Below are 20874 nucleotides of genomic sequence, written 5' to 3' on the forward strand. Positions count from 1 at the left end.
AGTGAGTAAGAAAGATGATGCCAGCATATGATGTCAAGAAGTGGTCTTGAAAGAAATATTCCCTCATCCGCCTTTAAGAAGGTAGAGAAAGGAAGCACATTAACAAGATTACTGTATCTCTGATGGAATTTTTAACATACTACTATAAAGGAAAGATATTTTTCAATTAAATAAAACTTTATCATCGGAACAAGGTAGCACCATCAAAATTACAGTTATATAGCTCTTAGAAGAAATAAAGCAATTTAAGGGTATGTTTTACGCAGCCTGTTTTCATTTTGTTGTTACTGAGTACTAGATGGCATATGCTTATATAATTTCACATATGAATTAAAGACTACCAGAAAAAAAAGAAACCTTATTAATAAGAAAGGTTAAAGTCTGGGAATGGGCCATCCATCATTTTGTTGTTGCCGTAGATCAGCTCTCCCCCACCCCCTTCCTGCCCAATGGGCAAAATGCTGCTACTTATAAAATTCTTCATTCTAAAGAATTTTTCTAAATCTTATTCTCACTCTTACTCTGGGTGATGGGTCCTAGACAGAATAGTTTCTTTTAAAGGTAACTTCTTTATTTCTTCTTTACTACCTACTGTGTTGTCTTTTCTTTTGTTGAAGTGACAGACCTGCTCTATTTTTATACTAATGGTGTGTTTTCTAAGATTTTTTGGTTTTGTTTTTTAGCAATCAGTATAAATTCAGTATATCTTAAGCCTTTTGGCTTCCTGTGAACTTCTTCCATTGATAGTTTCTCTTATCACTGAAGCATCAAATTATATTTTTCCTGCTTCATCTAATATTCAGAAGTAAAGAACCTACCTGACGAATATCCAGTTTTATTTGAACCCTGACACCCAAAGTCTTACTGTCCTATCCTCAATGCTGTTTAACACTTCTGAGGTTTCCGTTTGTTATGTGGCGACTCCGTTGACTCCTGTCCTCAGTCTGCTTCTTCTTGGGCTAGCTTGGGAATTCTGTGCTATGGTGATATGTCTGGATACAATTTGTAAGTCAGCCTACACAGCCAAACCATGTGGCTTAAAGTAATTTTTATCCATCTTATTTTTTACTCTTAGGCAATGCGGAATATCAATCCCAGCACAGCAAATTCTCCAAAATGTCAGGTAGGCTCTTATCTGATGTTTTAGCATTGAAAACAGATATTAAATTAGGAAAGAGAAAAACTTGTGCTCCAGGGACCTGTCCTCACTGAAGATTAGCCCAAAGTAACTTTGAGGCATCTTTCTACCATGATACTTAAGTTAACATTGCTGTTCCCAGAAAGTTTACACTATCTGCTCCCTCCCCACTCCTCCCAGAGTAGTATTCAAAACTCCATCGAGGTCTTTTTTTTTCTCCACATTTGATATGTAGTATATACACCCTGTCAGCCTTGAAGTGTGCCTGATTTTTTATTTGCATAGCCTAAAATAGTACTTACAGTGATTCATAGAGATTAATAATTTGAACAGTAACAAAGGTAGTATAGGTTATTTACTTGGGTAGGCTACTTTAGGAAATCTTATGAAGAATTATAATCATACTACTAGGAAAGGGAAAGTTTCTTTTAGTGAACACTCCAAAGAAAGAATATTAAAATTATCAAAAAGGATCTACCTGAGTACTGTTTTGGGTTTCTTTGTTGGCTTTTATCAGCATTCCTCCCTGGTGAACCCAAAGGAACACTGGTTGTGAAGGTACCTTATTTAGATGGAAAGATTGTGGCCATTTTTTTCCTTCTATAACATAGGCACTTATCTGACTCATGGAAAGAATCTCATTCTTGAAACCAAAGAGATTCTCTTTGTTCAGGGTTCACAGATATGAAGGAATTAGGAGCTGGGGGATTACTGCACTTTTCTCAGATTGCCAGAAGCAACCATGAAACACCTCATATTCTGTGGAGCTCTTCTGCACTAGGCTAACAAGTGCATTGTGTTAGAATGAGCTGTGGAAGTGGGAATTGGCAGAACTCCACTCATTTTAGATACTGTTAACTGGACCATTTGGAGCACCAGATAGAATCTTCGTAGAGACCAGTTTACTTTGTGAGAGGAAAAACTCTATTCATTGTCTATCTCATAAATGCCTCCTTTAATCAAGAAATCCAGGGAATAACTAATGAAAGTCATCTTTGCTAAAGCAGAGCAGACATTCTTACAATGAGGACCTCTAATACCACATTTGACTGGGAAGAGCACTGTAGCATTGGATCTTTATATAAAGTGAAGACATTTTTCCTTGCTTTTTCTCTGAAGTGTTTCTTTTATTTGTAATAAATGAAGTAGAAACATAGGAGCAAAAATTAATTCAAATGAGATTCGGGATCCAGCAAAAGGTTCTCCATGTTAAAGTGTTTTGAAATTGTTTCCTTTTTATTTTTTCCTACTAAGATCTTAAACTTTAAATCTGATAAGTAATTAAATACCTTCAGGTCTTTATTTCTTACATCAGTATAAGTGTAAACAGTTGCTCATGAAAATTATCAGGAGTTTTTAGATACTTCTTTTAGTAGTAAAGCTTTAGAAAAGTTAAGGTTTGTAAATTGAATTTCTATTAAATTTGTATGGTATTAAAATTAGAGTTGATTCCTTAGATTTGTCTAATAAGCGAGAGCAGGAAACCTGAAAGAGATAGGTTTTATAAAAGGTTTTTCAAATTTAACTTTGCATATGTGGATAATAAAATACTGCCTTGTTATATAAGATTCAGTTGTCAATGTATTTACCTGGCACAATTGTGAAAATGTTCGAAATTCCAGTATAGGGCTAAATTTGGAGTTGCTCAGATACCCAGAATCTGGTTGTATTTGTATCAAGCAAGTATCTGTGTTTTTCTCATCCTACATATTTTCTAGATTATATTAAGGTAGATGCCAGGAAAGATTCCACAAAGGAGGGTCATATCTTAAGTGAAGATGCCTTTAAATAAGGTTACCAGGATAATCAAGAAAGCCAGAAAGCTTTCCAGTCTCAAAAAACAGGAATAATGAAGAAAAAGGGATGGATCCATTCAATACTTGAGGGCAAGGCACACCTGTTGAGTGCTTTGGGGGGTTTGGGTTCTGTTTGTTGTTTGTTTTTACTTTTCTAATAGAAATCAGTGCAGATGAGTTAACAAGCAACATGAAACCAGTGGCATTGTTTTGTAATTATACACCGCATTTGCTGTGGGAAGGTACCAGACTTCAGAATGTTCACAAATTACTTGTTTCAAAAGCTATCCTTAAGTACTTCTGCATAGGATTAACAAAACCTGTCTGTATTGTAGAATTTTCTGGTCTTATAAACTACTGTCAGTATGGGTGAGGTTAATACAAAATTCTGAAAAATTGAGACAACTTTAAAGGGGTTAGTATATTTTCTTAGTTAAAAATGGAAATTATTGCCTTAATTTGTTAGGGTTTGTTGGCAGAATTTTGGAAAAATTTGTCCTCATAGAGCTTTAAATTTTTAAATTTCATTTTGATTATTCACTATTTTTGTTTCTAAAGCAATTTCTGGTCTCAGAAAAAAAAGAAAAAAACTTTTTAAAAGTATAAACATCGTCTTTGCTCCATGAGATTGAACATGTATGGAATGCTCAATTTTCTCTGTATAACTCTTTCTAATACATCAGTTTCTCCTCTGTGACTGGAGGGAGACCTTTGAGAGAGTGGGTTAGGAATGCATCCCAGCTTCTGTTTCAAAGTCTTTTGAAACTAACACTTTGAGGAAAGATAGTGCCCCCTGAGTGTGAATGTTTTTACCTTCTCTTATGCTTAAGAATGTGGTTCTTAGTACCTGCGGTTCCCTAATACCTATGAGATCAAGCCTAAACTCTGCAACCTAGCTCATTTGTGGTCTGTGGTCAGTAGCCTTCTTTCTCTCTCTCAATTCTGGTTAAGCCAATTACCTTCCTTCAGCCAAGTGCACTCCTCTGTCTTGTTGCCATGATTCCACTCATGAGCTTTTCCCCATAAGGAGTACCTGACATTTCCCCTTCCCTTTTACTGATTAAGATTCTCCATTTCCTTCATAAGGCCTAGGTCAAAACGCATCCCCAAGTGCCCTCATCAGAGTGCTTGAAACGACCCAGAAAATAGAAACAAGACTGCTGTGTATAGATAGCTTATCTCTGAGCAAATAATTGCTTTACTCTTCATAGAAATTATAGCTATAAATTTTTTGCAACTAATGAATATTGTGTAGTCGCCATTCCTTATGGATAGTAATAAATACACACCAGGGTCAGTTACTGGGTTAATGATGGATAAAACCCACAGTATTAATGTTGAGGATATTGTACTACACTGTTAGCCCGAAATGGTGAAGAGATCCAGATGTCCATCGTTTTAGTCAAATAGAGCAAAATAGTACAGGACCCCTGTTCAGAGCCATGTGAAAATAATCACCACAGTTTTTTTTTTTTTTTCTGAATTTAATAATAGCAAAGTTTTGGCTTTTTTTTCCCCCTCCAAACTCTCTTTTATGTTAGCAGATACTAGAAAAGCTATTTCAGAATCCAATTAATACCTTTTCCAATTTTATCTCTCTTCTTTTTGAAGTCCTAATATTGAATAAATCATAGATTCTAAAGATTCTGTGAATCATTCTATGAATTTGAATCATAGATACACATCTTTTTAGTCTAAAAGGTTCTGAAGTTGAAGATACTTTGGTAAATGGCACAAATATTAAAAAACAAAAAGCATTCTAAACATTGGCTAAATGTTTTAATAACTTCCAACATAATTAAATATTCTGTGACTGTTTAAAGCTGTGTTGGAAAATGGGGTATGGCAAGACCTATCTTGAACAGTTGGAAGAAATGGCTTTTTGTTTGTTTGTTTTTAAAATTGTTGACATAAACTGCTGTTACTAAGATAAACTGTTTAAAAGATGTGTCTTTTCAGAGTTATTCTTCATTTCTAAATTTGGATTTCTAGTTCACTAAACTAACCTACCTCAAATAAATTGATTAGGTTGGAGAGGGGGGACGTTCATTTGTGTGCCGTATATTATCCAGAAATGAAACACTCTTACATAGTATTTGCTGAAGATAAAATTGCTTTAAGAAAGTAAAGTTGACATTAGCTTTACAGAATTTTCTATAAATGGAATCATAACTTTTTCACCTTAGCATGATTATTTTGAGATTCATTCATGTTGTATTTATAGTTCGTTCCTTTTTATTGCTAAGTAGTATTCCATTGTAGGGATATACTACAATTGTTTATCTGTTCACCTACTGATAGATATTTGACTTGTTTCTAAATTTTGACTTGTGTAGACACATGCTTCCATGTCTCTTGGATACTCTAAAGAATTTAATAACCTAGAGATGTTCTAAATGTTTCCAGACTACTGACTCCTACTGCCTTTCTCCTTATTTTTCTAAATGATGTGAACCAAAGCATCAGTTTTATATGGAGCCAAAATACTTTACTACCAGATATGTATTATCTTAAAGTATCTTTTTTACCCTATGAGAAATGATACTCCTATTTAAATGAGAGAAGGGAAATACAAAAAGGGCCAATGGCTCATGGTTGGATCCTGAGTCCATAAAAGTCCACTGTGTGAACCAGGCAAATCATGTTTTCCTTTATAAACCATCCTGGAAAGTTCCCTCCAGACCAAGCTGGGACCATCAGTTTTACTTATAGTTGCAGATAGCTCTGACTCCACATGCGTCCCAGATTAGCTAAGATTTACAAGCTCAATGGGAAAAGCCACCACATTTTTGTATTATTACAGAAGAAAATGAGCTAAAAATATTTGCTTCCTTTAGAAAAAGTCAAATACTCTAAAAGAACTGTTTGACCTTTGAAATACAGAAGCATGATAAATTTTGGCTGAATTTCCTATAACTTGCTTACTTCTCCATTTTTGAAAGTCTGTCAAACTGTTTATTCTGACTACCTTTGGGAAAAAGAGAAGCTTAACGAACTTGTATTTTTAGCTCAGTATTCTAATATTAGACATTTGTTCAGGATAAAAAACTCCTTAGAGATAGACATAACTTTCAACATGAAGTGTTTCAACTGAAATCAGTTTTTGTAGACAATCCAATTATGTCCCAAGACTGATTTTTAAAACAGCTATGCCAGATTTACTCAATTACAAAATGATGTTCATATTCATCCAAAATGTGTTTTGACAAAATTACTTTATTGCAACAGAATGGGTTTATTCTACATAGGTACATGTAGATATATACAGGAATTTTTTTTTTTTTTTTTTTTTTGTGCAGTACGTGGGCCTCTCATAGTTGTGGCCTCTCCCGTTGCAGAGCGCAGGCACAGCGGCCATCGCTCACGGGCCTAGCCGCTCCGCGGCATGTGGGATCTTCCCGGACCAGGGCACGAACCTGTGTTCCCTGCATCGGCAGGCGGACTCTCACCCACTGCGCCACCAGGGAAGCCCAGGAATTATTTTTAAATGCATATAATGGAGAAAGTTTATATGAAATATTTTTGATTAAAAAATTCAGATTATTTAACTTCATTTCATACTTATCCATATTAATTATTTTTCTCTAAAATCACTGGCAAAAACTCTGTACAAACTCTGAAACAAATTTTTAATATTTTACTTCTAAAATTATTAATTTTATGCAGTGTGTTCACTTTCACATTTACAATCCTTGGCTAAGGATACAAGGAATTACAAAGCTCACTCACAATGAAACCCATGATTTAACTGTTCCTCACTGGCAGCAGGACAGCTTAGGGAGGAGCTCTTTCAGTTAGTTCTGACTCCACATTCACTCTCCTTCAAAGTCTGACTAGATAAAGCATGGAGTAGGATACTTCTGCAGATTTCCACATCTCTATGTGGCAGTGTGTGTGCATGCATGCATGTGTGTGTGTTTATGTGGAAGTGGATGTTACTGTTTTTATATTCAGTGGAACTCTGAACTTATTGATATACGTTAAGGGGAGGGGGAAGTTGGCCTGTTTTCCTACAAAATACATTTGGTTTTCCTCCCCAATTTTTCACAATTTCCTTAAAATATCAACAAAAATGTTTCATCTTCCTTATTGAACCCAGTGAAATAAATTATGTTCACAGATGAAAATATTAACAAAAGAATTAATTGGGATTGACATATATACACTGATGTGTATAAAATGGATGACTAATAAGAAAAGAAAGGAAGGAAGGAAAGAAAAGAAAGGGAGGGAGGGAGGAAGAAGAAAGGAAGGAAGGAAGGAAGGAAGGACGAACGAACGAATGCCCTGGGGAGGGGGCTACCAAGTAGTCAAGTTTAGTTAAAGTAATTTTGTTTCTAGCAAATCCATTTTTGGATGATGTATGTGTAAGTTATTATATATCAATTATACCTCAATAATACTTCAAAAATTACTTCTAATCAACCCTGGTTGGTTGGTTTTGGGGGTTTTGTTTGTTTGTTTGTTTGTTTTTCCTATAACTAGAAGTTTCAAACCTGAGCTGAATATCCATACCTGGTATATGGGTTCTATAATCTATGTATATGTTATTTATATCATTGGCCTTATCACATTACATTTGTTTTCATGCCATATTCTTCACTATTTTGTTGATAATGCTAACACTGTCCTACCACCACCACCAGTAAATGAAGTGGCATTTTTTTCCCCCGAATCCCTAGGTTAGTTACTCTTAGTCCTGGCTCAAATATAGATTTGATGAGAAGTATTTCCATAGCCTTTCAGGGGGTTGGATATCTTCTTAGGCAGCTTGTAAAGACTGGCCTTCTTATTCACATCTCTAAATTACTTTTCATTGTAAATGTGGATAGTTGGTTCTTTAGTGTCTGCTGACAGTAGAAATTCAGTTGTTAAAGGCAGCAAAAAGTAAAAATCTGATAGCTTCAAACAAGCAATGTGGCAGAATTCCAAGTAGCGAGAACATGGAGATTTTGCACATAACAATTAGCTTTAACTTCATAAAACCTTCAAAAAGTGGAAACCATCAAAAGGGGTAAAATAAAAGTTGTAAAAACAATATGAAAATTATAGCAAATTTATTAAGTTATTTCAGTAATGATGTATTTGCTTTGTGCTGCAAGGTTCAAAACTAGGTACACAGAAACATGAGCATGCCTTCCCTAGGCATCAGCCTCATCCAGAGCCTATAATTTTATTCACTTTAAAATTTATTGCTTTTGGGGCGTCCTTGGTGGATAGGACTCCGTGCTCCCAATGCAGGGGGCCTGAGTTTGATCCCTGGTCAGGGAACTAGATCCCACACGGATGCCGCAACTAAGACGCAGCGCAACCAACCAACCAACCAAATAAGTAAATATTTTAAAGTAAAATAAAATTTATTGCTTTTAACATCCTTGTGTTTTAATAGCAACATAAATTCTTCAAAGTATTTAGAAGCTCTTGTTTTATGCTCCAAAATAGTCGTTCATTTATTCATTTTGTGCCCTTAAGGGACAGAGAAGAAATAATTACAATATCATGTGGTAAGTGCTAAGATCATGTTACATACATATGCTCAAGGTGTGAAAGACATATTGTCTATCTGTCTAATCTAATCCAATCCGAAGATGGAAATGGGATCATTCTGGAGAATTACCTAGAGAAGGTAACTGTGTCTTAAATAATAAGAAAGAAAAGTGTTCTAGTCAAGAGTATATGGAAAGACATGGTACCAAGAGAAAACATTTCATATTAAAGACCTGCGGGGAGTGCACTTTGTTTTAAAGTCACTTCTCACTTTGTAAGGTGAAAATGGGGGCGAGGGGCACATCAAAGATAGAAGATAGAGAAAACAAGTAAAATGGATCCCCAGAAGCTGCTAGGAGTGTGGGTTGGCCTAGAACAGGAGACAGCGGGAGGGAATCCATTGAAATGAAGCAAGCACATTTTTAATATTGATTCATGGTTGGAATTTGCTGTGTTGAAATAAAATTATGTGTGTATCAGGAATCTGAAAGGTGATCATGTGTATTTAAAATGATCAGCCCTGCATTTAAACTTGTAGGGAAGGAGAGCCAATAGATTGGAATAGTAGGAGGCAGAAGAAACTGGATGGAAAGAAAAAATACGGTTCCAGAAAGCGGGATGAGTACATGTAAGATTTCTGGGGAAGAAGTTTCTAAACCAGCTCAGGGTGTGACGGAGGAAGTTAATGACTGAAATACAATGGTAAAGTGGTCAATATCATTGCAATTTAGAGAGCCAGGAATTTCAGTGTTAGATTACTGTATAGATTTTGTGCATGGATGTTGACAGTTCCCGGGTGATAGATGCAGTTGCAATGAAGTGAAACAATGATCATTGTCCCAAACATGAGTAAAGATTGTAGAGGTAGGTTTGGTTTTGGAATAACAAGGTCTTGGCTGTATAAGTGGGTGATTGAGGTAGGTAGGGATGAAGATCACTGGAATCCAGAAATTCAAGGAACTCATGTTGAGTGACTCATCTACATAATGTATAAGTAATAAGATATAGTGTCATGTCTTAAAATTAATATAATATTGAAATAGTAATTAATATAAATGGTATTTTAATACATTTGCAACAACTAGAGCATGATATGAAAATGTTTTCTATTGATGAAAAGTCAAAGGTATAGTAAATACTGCTGTTTGTTGCCTATATTTATAATTGAAGAAAATGCTAGATTTTAGTTATAGGTTAATGAAAATAAAGATGTAATTTTTTTTCTCCATCCAAGTTCACATACCCTCTGCATTCTGTCATGATCCTCCGGTTAAGAAACCCATTTAAAAGATGGGGTATCTAGAAGGCAGAAACCTGAGTAAAAAGAAGTGGTTGTTGCATAGTCTAGAAGTGGTGGTGCAGAGCTCAGAAAATATCTCCACTGCTTCTGGACCCAGTGGTGACTGGGAGTGAGGGTGCTGGAGATGGTGTGTGCCTCAGCGAGCAGGCTTGGCTCAGGAAGGCTGCAGGGGGTGAGGTATGAAGGTGTAAGAGTTGGCCAGAGTGAGGTGAACTAGCCTTGAAGCCCCAGGCAAATATAAAGCTGAGGCCTGGAATGTTTGGAAGCACGTTGAGGCAGGCCTTCTTAAATGATCAGGGTAGTAATGGCCCATAGCTTTTGCTCAGTTTCCAGGTAGAATCTTGCTGAGAAATTGTTGGATGCCCCAGAAGACAGTTCAAGATTGAAAAACCTGAAGTCAGAATGAGTTACTTGATACCAAAGTGTAAAACAATGCAGGAGGGCAGTGAGGAGTGTTGGTGTCTTGGTAAATCACCAAATTTTGTTCTTTTGACTTTATTTGTATTACTGGTGCCAAACATATAAAACCATATGAGGGTTGGTGAGTAAAAATAAACTGTAAGAATTCTCTTTTGTAAAGATCAGACTTGCCATCCTACCCCAGAGGAGGGATTTAGGAGTGTCTGCCAGAAAAGGAAAATACCGAAAGGAAGCTAAGTAGTTAAGTATATATGTTTTGGGGTTAATAAGACTAATTAAACTTTCAGTTTATATAATTTAATGTTTAATCACTTGAAATGGATAGAAGAACCTGGTCCTTCTGATTGGGAAACTCATTAACTTTTAGATGTTAATACTTCAGCTTTATACGTACAAGTTTATTACTTTAAACCTAACGATAACTTTGTTAATCGATAGATTGATTCTGTTTATTTGTGTTGATGTTTTTCTAGGAATTAGCTCTCCGTAGCCAGTTACCAACACTGGAGCAGGATGGTGGGACTCAAAATCCAGTATCTTCTCCTGGGATGTCTCAGGAATTGAGAACAATGACGACCAATAGCTCAGATCCCTTTCTTAACAGGTTGGTAAGAGTTGCTACTGGCCAACATCTGAGAAAGATCATAGTTTTAAGGTGATTCTCCTTAGTACTTGTAATAAGCTGTTTGAACATCTTTGTGGGCCAAAAACCATAGCTGTAAATGAATCTCTCCATAAATGGCTAGTACAATAAAACTTGAGGATTAAAAGCTGGCTCGTGTGAGAGGAAATGAGCTGTTCAGACTTGTAGAGGGGATACTTATTCACAGTCACGTGTTTGCTTGTGCCTATACTGTTGAAAAACAGTTACTTGCAGAATCATGAAGGAACATGTGAATGCCTTTCTATAAAAGCAAATGAACTGCGTCTCAAACCTCTTAGGGCTGCACTGTAAGGATCATTAGAAGGAATTTTCCACGTAAGTGTTCAGCCTGAGAAGTTTCACTGCAGGAGCACTGTAAGGCCTCATGTTCTTAAGGGCTATAGGTCAAGGAGATAAAAAGTAAGGTTGTGCCTCTTTCAAATAATGTATTAATATTAAAGAGTATTGAAAATAACATAGTTTAAGGATGATTTTTAGTGAGTTACCACAAATCTTGGGTTTCAGGCATATTGCAAAGATGTTATTATATGTAGGGAGGGCTATGTTGAAAACTGCAAGCTGAGACAGAACATAGTCTTTGCCTAGAAGGCCTAAAATTAAGATTTGACTACAATTCTTTCTTCTAGATTGTCAAATATTTATGGAGTTTCAGCTTTTAAAGTAAGGAACAATTGCTTTCTGGTCTTTGCTTTTGTTTTTTTTAACCAATTTTGAAACAGTGTACTTTTTAAAACATTTAAAGGTATTTTTGTTTAAGAAGGCTATAATGCTACCCTTTCAATTCTCACCAATTGAATTGAAAACATCCTGATCCTAAGAAAAACAAAATACCTTGTCATACCAAAATATTTAGTACAATAGAATTTTCTATCATTTGCTCTGTCTTAAGGTTAGTTAGTGCTGGTGCCCTATTTGGTAAGTTTGGTTTCAAAGGCCGTCTAAAGGGTATTTAAGTTTGTATTTACTCTTCTGACATATGCAGTTTAAAGTTCTGCCAAAAATTGAGTATATTTATATAAGACTGTAGTTCTAAGCTTAAACTGAGGTTAATTAGGAAAGGTCATAGCCATAGAACTTTCTTTTCCACAAAGGAAATTTCAGATCAATATAATTCCAGTACCCATCTTATTGAAGGCCTATATTGATCCAGGGATAAAATTAGACCATTTGGGAAAAAATGGATAGACTGCATATCCTCCTGATAGTCATTTGTGCAGATTGTTTCTTAAAACTTTTGATAAGATCTGAGCTACAGTTTAAGATTCTATTTTCTGGTAAAGATCACAGAGTGGAACATTACCAGTGTTGTTAGTCTCAGGGCAAAATCCCATGTCTACTCTCTGTAGTACCCCCAGTTTCTAAAACACACATCTGACCATAACATTTTTCTTTTCAGAAACTCTTGATGGTTTCTCCACTGCCCATCATTCGATTTATACATATTCCTTAAGCTCTAAACACTTGTTCCCCTAACTTGCCATGGAGTTGACTCTTAGTAGTGGTGGAACATCCCCTCATCTCCCTTTTACTCTGAGGTCTTTCAAGGCCAGCTCCCACGTTCCTTCCATGAAACCTTTCCCCTGTACGTTTCAAGCTTACTCCTCTTTGTTCTGAAAGCACTTTGCTCACGTAGCCCTTGTATATGATTCATTAACGTATTTGTTCACCTCCCTCCCTGAAGTTGTGAGCCTCTCAGAAAGCATCAGTTGTAGATTTTTGTTATCATTAATCTCTCTATCGTCAGACTAGTCTAATCCCTATCACGTAGTAGCAGATGCTCAGTGAATGTTTATTGAAGGGTGGTGCGGGGCTGCAGGGAGCAGTCCCTAACCAGGGAAATGGCCTTGTGAACTTGGTCCTCAGGAGTGCCCATGTGCTTCCCCTGGGGCTTGGAAAGAACTCTGAACAGCTGTGTACATTCAGCTATTCTGTAACAGAGTCTTGAGTGTCTTGATATGTGCTCCGTTCTCAGCAGTGGGAATAGAGTGATGACTAGGACCAGGCCCTTGTCCCAGATCAAGACAGGCAAAATAAAAACAAACCACATCCTGAGACCTTCTCCAAAGTAGCTGCATTGTATACAAATGGTCTCAGAGGCAAATTTGTGTTTTCTTGGATCTGTGTGAGGCTTTTGAATCTTGCCAAAATCTGACAGAAGCGTTAAACTCGTGGTTGCAATATACAGAGTGAAGGGGAGGGAGAACAAGGCAAGTGCATTGAGTAATTTAGGGTAGAAATTTAGGGGACTGAGCTTTCGACCTTGAGCAACTATTAACTCTTGTTTTTAAAGCTTAGTTATTTTTTGTTTAACTTTTGTGTGAGCTAAACAGCTGTTAAGTGTCCAAGCTGTGGAGAAAGTTAGCGTTTGCACTGTAGTCAGAGACCATTAAGAACAATTGCCTTTATTTCACACTTTGCCATAGTTTTTCTACAATTAGCAGAACCTCCAATTTTACAGGCGATGCCACCTGGTGTCTGCGTGCTACTAGGTTAGGAGAGTGTCGTATTTATGAAAGTAATAGTCTAAGGATATTTACCATACTTGTATGTAAATCTGTGATACTTTCCATTTAGCCTAAAGTAAAAATCTGTCTTGGCTCGTATTTTTCTGTTTTTCTCAAGGTATGTGCCTTGTAGCTTTTTTGTTTTTTGTTTTTAATCTTTCCTTCAACTGGAATTCTCAGGACTCCTATCTCATGCTAAGGTGTTTGTTTGCAGCTCCCCGCCTTTCCCAAACAGAAACAAGGAGATCAAGCTAGGGAGTTCAGTTCTTATCGGCAGTGACTCATGTTTTGGCCCAGTCGAAAAAGAAATTCTGGTTCTTTATTTTGGTTTGATTTTTCTGGCTTAAACTCTCTGCATGAGAGCTAGGAATTAGCATGAATCTAGTGCAGACCTGTCTCACCACCCACCTGGAGGTTGTGTTTTGACCTATGCCTGTGACCACTGCCACTTGGGGAATTGAGACCTTGAAACAAATGAGCCATGTGGAGCCCCTAGATTCAAATGATACTAGAGAATATCTACACAGAGAATTTTCTGTCACCTAGGAAAACTGGAAATATCTTTCTTTTCCCTTATTGCCACCAAGCCCAGAACCTTAGGAAAGTTTTGGCCCCCTAAAGTTGCCAGTTTCAATTAGGATTAACTTGTCTGTTTCACCTCATAGCAAGAGAGCTTTGTATGGGCCCTGAAGGAGGGTGCTTGTTTCAGATGCTACAGGGCAAGAATTTTCACTAATCCTCTTTGAGAATCATGTTGGTACTCAGCAGGTGTTTATATTTTTACCTTGAAATCATTTCTTAAATTTTTTGTGTTGGTCTTTAACTCTCATTCTTTGTAGTGGCACCTATCACTCTCGAGATGAGAGCACAGACAGCGGACTAAGCATGAGCAGCTACAGTGTCCCTCGGACCCCAGACGACTTCTTGAACAGTGTTGATGAAATGGATACAGGTTGGTATTCTTTATTCCTCTAGCTTTCAGTGAGAAGTAGTCATTGTATTACCAGGTCTAATTAAACTATTGTGAGCAAAGATTATTCAGAAGAAAACCAATTGAGATCCTGTAAACTTCAACTCAAATTAAGTTTGCTTTGTGGGTTTTTTTTGTTTGTTTTGTTGGCATCTTGTAATTTAAGTCTTTTCCCAGTTTTTAAATGTCATGAATATCTCAGCTCTATTTGACATGAATTATTTTGTATTTTAGCATTTAAAATATTGAGTTAATTGACAAAGCAGTTGAGGACCCTATTAGAAGTCTCTGTTATATGGATTTGTATTCTTTTTTTTTTTAATAAATTTATTTTATTTTTTATTTTTTTGGCTGCGTTGAATCTTTGTTGCTGCTTGCGGGCTTTCTCTAGTTGCAGCGAGTGGGGGCTACTCTTCGTTGCAGTGCACAGGCTTCTCATTGTGGTGGCTTTTCTTGTTGTGGAACACGGGCTTCAGTAGTTGTGGCTCGCAGGCTCTAGAGTGCAGGCTCAGTAGTTGTGGTGCACGGTTTAGTTGCTCCGTGGCATGTGGGATCTTCCCGAGCCAGGGCTCGAACCCATGTTCCCTGCATTGTCAGGCGGATTCTTAACCACTGCGCCACCAGGGAAGCCCCTGGATTTGTGTTCTTAATTTTGGAGAAGATCTCTATATGTGATTCATATGTCTCTATATGTGATTCATTGTCTGCTTTCCTCTTTTTTGTGAGGGTCTTTGGTCCAACTTAGGTGATATGGGGCTCAGGAAGCCAGGTAGGAAAGGCTAGGTGGTGGGGCTTACCTACTTTATTGTTAGAATAGTTTCAGGGATCTTGCAGAAGCTAAGAAATACCTGCCTCACAGGGGGTAATTATAGAACCCTTTTTCCTGTGGCTTACCCGGTGACCCTGGACTTAGCAGCTATCAGAGGGCACGAATTGGCGGGGAAATGAAGCAGCTCTCCAGCTAGCTAGTTCTTTAGCTGGCAGCTTCTAAAAGTGTTTGGCAAGTCTTCTGTACCTGTGCTCATGCAGCTTATGGCTTTGATGCTTCTGGGAATCCACAGCGCCCTCTCTTCATCTAAATCTTAAATCATCCATAGGAGCTGCTTCAAACCCATCTCATTCATAACACCTTTCCTGACTCCTCTGTCCCCCCATTTCTCTCTTTAACACTTAATGGTTTATATTAGTTTTTCTTAAATCATGTTCCATTGAAGTGTTAAGGAATGTTAACATTGTCATGGGCAAAAAGGTTTCTTGGCAAGGTAAGTTTGGGAAACCTAGAAGCAAAGCTAGGAGGACTTACCTATCCAAGGACTTTTTGGGAGGCTTGTTTTTACTGTTGTGAATGTGAATCTCCCAAGGGTGGAATAGTTTTGTGCAGTTCTTTTATTCTGTTCCCCAGTGTGTACTTCAGAGAAAGGTCTATACCATTCATTTTTATATTTTATCTTATTATGGTGGTGCATACCTGGAAGAGAGTCAAGTAGTGTTGCTGTTGTGTCATACTTTTTCTTTCTCTCTTGCTGTATATAATTTTTCAAGGAATTTTTTTTCAGGACCCCCTTCACTGCTCAGCACATAGTAGTAAGCAATCAAGCTTGTTCAATATCTGAACAATTTTGAAGCAAAAGGAAACTTGCGTTGTTACTTTGCTATCTGTGAGTTGTTTGACCTTAAGTAAACTGTGGGCCAGTGGAGGAGGTCGGTCAGGAATGCGTTGCTTTCCCTGTGCATTTATGTATACTCACATGATACGGCTCTGATGTTAGCTTTTCAAAAAGGACCTATTCTCTTTCTCCCTGTTCCATCTAGGTGACACTATCAACCAAAGCACCCTACCCTCACAGCAGAACCGTTTCCCAGACTATCTTGAAGCCATTCCTGGGACAAATGTGGACCTTGGAACACTGGAAGGAGATGGAATGAACATAGAAGGAGAGGAGTTGATGCCAAGTCTACAAGAAGCTTTGAGTTCTGACATCCTTAATGACATGGAGTCTGTTTTGGCCGCCACCAAGCTAGATAAAGAAAGCTTTCTTACATGGTTATAGAGCCCTCAGGTAGACTGAATTCTAAATCTGTGAAGGATCTAAGGAGATATACCTGAAATTTCCAAATAAGCCGGTTGTGATCTTCTGGCTAATACAGAAAAAGATGAACAAACGTCCAGCAAGATTCTTTCATCCACTGTTTTGCTCTTCCTTGTCCATTGCTGCTGTTAATATATTGCTGACCTCTTCCATGTTTGGCTCTAAAGAATCAAAAAAAAACTTTTTTTGTTTCTTTTGCTATTATAACTACTGTTTGTTTTGGGGGCTGGGGGAAGTGAGCCTGTTTGGATGATGGATGCCATTCCTTTTGCCCAGTTAGACGTTCACCAGTCATTTTAACTAAATATTCAGACTTGGAAGTCAAATGCTTCACGTCACAGCATTTATTTAGTTTGAGCAATTGTTTCTTCAGCTGCCTTTGGCCAGTGGAAAAACATGACTTACTGGTCTGACAAGCCAAAAATGTTGTATCTGATATTAAGTACTTATGCTGATTTGAAGAGATAGCTGAAACCAAGGCTGAAGACTGTTTTACTTCCAGTGGGGTTTTTTTCCTCCTAGTGCTATCATTAGTCACATAGTGACCTTGATTTTATTTTAGGAGCTTATAAGGCTTGAGATAATTTCCATAGAAATATATTAATTATTGCCACATACTCTAGTATAGGTTTTGGTGGGTTTTATTGTGGTTTTTTTGTTGTTGTTGTTGTTGGTTTCTTTTTTGTTTGTTTTTTGTCTTGGTTGGGGTTTTTATTGTTTGCGAGTTTCTTTTTCTTTTTTTTGTTTTTTTTTTTGTTGTTGTTGTTGTTTCTCAGAACTTAGGCAAATTACCATTATAGTGAATCTGTTTATACTTGTAGCTTGGGGCAGTTATTGTAGTTCCTTTGGTAAATCTACATGTCCTGGTTTTTTTTTACCATCTTATTTAAATCTTGGTAATCTGCTCTCTCTATATATACCCCCACACACACTTATAATGTTTATGATAGTGTGATAGCAGAATGTATCTTTTTTTTTTTTAAGTTTTCCCTACTTTCCAATTTATTTTAAAATGGTAGCTTTGAATGTATGCATTTAGAATACATGACAAGTAGTTTATATTTCACAGGTAGTTTAAATCTGGTTGGGGCAGTCTGCAAATGTTGGTGGTAGTTTAGTGTTCTAGAAAGGGCTGTTATTATGGGTAGTGCCTAGAGGAGTCCTGTATGCCCTCTGGGCACACAATGGATATTATCTGATGAATTTGAAAGAAGCAAACAAGAAATGGCTTTATTTTCCCCTGGTTAGTCCCTCAGACTAATTTTACATCTTGATGGGAAATCACTGAGTTAGGTTCATAGTGTACATGACAAAAGTAAGCTTTATATAGTGGTTTACCTTCCTTTAGCTTTGAAAGTTTACCTTTGCCTTAGTTTTGGAAGTAAATTCTAGTACTTTAGTTCTCTTTTGTAGTGAACACATTAAGGATTACATTGAAATATTACCTACAAAATCGTTCTTCTAAGACTTGCTTCTGCTTCTGTATGCTGAGAATTGACCCTGGATAGTATATAGAATACTGTAAGGTCATAAGTTAGCTGGTAAAGTGATCAGATTAATGTATATTGGTAGTTGAATTTAGCAAAGAAATAGAGATAATCATGATTATACTTTTATTTTTACTGGAAGAGATATAACTAGAGTATGTGTCTACAGGAGTAATAATGTTTTCCAAAGAGTATTTTTAAAGGAACAAAATGAGCATGAATCAAACCTTCAGTATAAGCTATGAAGTAATACTTGGTTGTGAATTACAGTGGTATCAGCTAGCACCTCTATGATTAAGGGTCTTTTCAGTGTTTCTAGAGTAAGCCCTTATTTTCAAGGGTTTATAAGACATAAAATCTCTTTTCCTGGCTAAAACTGCTATGAAAAGCCTCAGCTTAGGAAGACAAGTGTTTTTTTTTTCTTTCTTTCTGATTACAGAATCTAAGCATTTTGACCCTTCAATTTAGAGGAGTGCAAAAGTTGGAAGTAAGAAGTTTTATATTAAGTAATTTCAGTGCTCAAAATGCAATCACTGTGTTGTATATAATGATTCATAGGTTGATCATTCATAATAATTGACTCTAAGGCTATTATTAAGAAAACAGAAGAAAGATTAAATCTTGAATTAAGTCTGGGGGGAAATGGCCACTGTGCAGATGTATTGATTTTTTTAGAGGAATAATGAAATTCTGCCTAGAATGCATAATTGAGTTTATGGATGGATGATACAGTATGTTGGCTTTTTTATGTGCAGAAGATCAAAGCTACTTGGAAGGAGTGCTTACAATTTGCCATTAAGCCACAAATTAAGATCGCATTTTATATATCAGCAGAGTAGCTTTAGATTAGGGGAGAGGGTGGGAAGGTGGGAGGGGAGTTGTGAAGACTTAGTGGGACCTTGATAGAGAACTTTATAAGCTTCTGTTTCTTCAATAAAGACTTGTCTTGCATCTTGCTGTCATTAAAGTCAGTTGTTCCTAAAATTTTAATCACTCAAGTACACCCACAAAACAAAAATATGGAGTTCTTCATTTCCTCTCACCTTTAATTTACCCAGTTATACCTCAGTGTTGAAGCAGCACCGTGGTACCTAACATACATGGTGCTTTGATCTTATCGTACCCTCTGTACTCACCTGCAGGAGACCTAAGCCTTTCTCTTTCTGAGTTTGAATCACAGCCTTGATGTGCTCTTCCTTATTTTATGTCCTTATTCGTAATGTAACGTGTTTAACTGCTTCTTGGTTGTATTGGGTGGCATTGGGATAAGATTTTAACTGGGTATTCTTGAATTGCTTTTACAATAAACCAATTTTATAATCTTTAAATTTATCAGCTTTTTACAGTCGTGTTCTTTTTAGTTAGTGCTTCTTAGATCTACTTATGGTTGATGGAGCACATTGATTTGGAGTTTCAGATTTTCCAAAGCACTATTTGTTATAATTACTATTTTCTAAATATAGTGCCTTTTTTAAAAAAGGAGAAAAAGAATATAAGGAAGTGACTTTTATACAAATGATGTTGCTGTTTTAAGTATTCATACTAAATAGATGCATTCTATATGGAACCTTGGCAGAAACACTGAAAAGCTTCTTAATTGTGTAATTCATACCAATCAGTGTTGAAGTTCAAACAGTGCAAAAGTGGGAGGCAATATCAAATGATTTACAATTTCAGAGCTTCTGCACATCTGAGAAGGAATGCTCAGATCAATTTTATCTTCCATAAGCACGGTTTTAAAAGAGTTGTGGGTGTGCCTATCTTAACAGTTGTTTTCTGTATCCTGAAAAAGTATTCTCCACATTTTAAATGTTTTATATTAGAGAATTCTTTAATGCACACTTGTCAAATATATATATATAGTACCAATGTTACCTTTTTATTTTTTGTTTTAGATGTTAAAAGCATGCTCATATGTTAGGTACTTACATAAATTGTTACATTATTTTTTCTTATTGTAATACCTTTTTGTTTATATGGTTCAAATATATTCTTTCTTTAAACTGTTCTTTGTTGTTTTTAACGATTAATATATTTAAAACTTTTTTGGCTTCTTAATGGTCTTCCAATAGAACAAGTATTAGTAATAAAAGGTGATTACAGTGGTAACTGGTAGACAGATTAAACTTAAGGTTGGTTTGGCATTTGGAACTTTTGTAGTATGGATATAATTCTTTGAACTTTATGTTCTGTACTCTTCCTGTAGACCATCCTCATCAATAATAGTGTGTGTGTGTGTGAGCTGAATTGTATCAGCTTCATTCTTAAATGATTTTACTTCATGTAACAGCACAGAAGAAACTGCGGTTTCTTTCAAAATAGCCTTTGGTTTTATTTCTCCAAAATATTCTCTTAATGATCTCCAAAATATAATACTTATATTAGTGAAAATTATTAGTTATTATTTTATAAATAAAGACACAAATTTAAATGGTAGGTCCTAAACTTTGAATAAGAGGTAGATTTGGTTGTCTTTGAAAATGGTTTACTTCTGGGTTTGTGTATATAATATCTTCAGTTATTGACACATCATTTTTGGTGAGGCAAATCTGAAAACAGTGTTTTGTTATGTATAATTTCTTTATGATAGTAGAACACTAATTTTGTGGAGCTTGAAATTTATCATTCCCCTTGTGCAAAATGTAGTGGTTGTAGATTTTAGCTCAAAACCATACCTTGTATCTATAGACATTGCACCTCTTACTAGGGAGTTGCTCTAAGAGGTGGTGTGCTTTATGTTGGATGACGTGAAGTCATTCTGGAGCCTGTGAACCAGAATTGTACAACCTTTTAGGTAACTGATTTAGTCAGTTTGAGTCAGTAAAATACTCAGGAGAAATAGCCTCTAGAAAGAACAAGGACTGGTAACAAAAGGAAACATTGGTGATAACTGCAGGGGGTGGTCAGCAGACCAGTGAGTTACATTTAATCTCCCTTGATTTCCATCTTGTCAGCTGAGGTTGTAAAAGAAGAGCAGCCCCAAGGACCCCCATCACATTTTCTTACCTCCTGTAATGG

General features: G+C 36.5%; 1 protein-coding gene across 1 annotated transcript in view; it reads left to right on the top strand.

Annotated features, from left to right (window-relative positions):
* The window catches only part of YAP1 (Yes1 associated transcriptional regulator), a 103180-nt gene extending 86213 nt beyond the window's left edge, over positions 1-16967 (top strand). Inside the window, exons 6-9 of the mRNA XM_007448564.1 lie at positions 1076-1123; positions 10615-10745; positions 14149-14261; positions 16092-16967. Coding sequence (XP_007448626.1) covers positions 1076-1123; positions 10615-10745; positions 14149-14261; positions 16092-16330 — 531 coding nt within the window. The 3' untranslated portion in view covers positions 16331-16967. The remainder of the gene's footprint in view (positions 1-1075; positions 1124-10614; positions 10746-14148; positions 14262-16091) is intronic.
* The last annotated feature ends 3907 nt before the right edge of the window (positions 16968-20874 follow it).

The sequence above is a fragment of the Lipotes vexillifer genome, unplaced genomic scaffold, assembly GCF_000442215.2.
Source record: "Lipotes vexillifer unplaced genomic scaffold, Lipotes_vexillifer_v1.1 scaffold593, whole genome shotgun sequence".
Classification (NCBI taxonomy): Eukaryota; Metazoa; Chordata; class Mammalia; order Artiodactyla; family Lipotidae; genus Lipotes; species Lipotes vexillifer.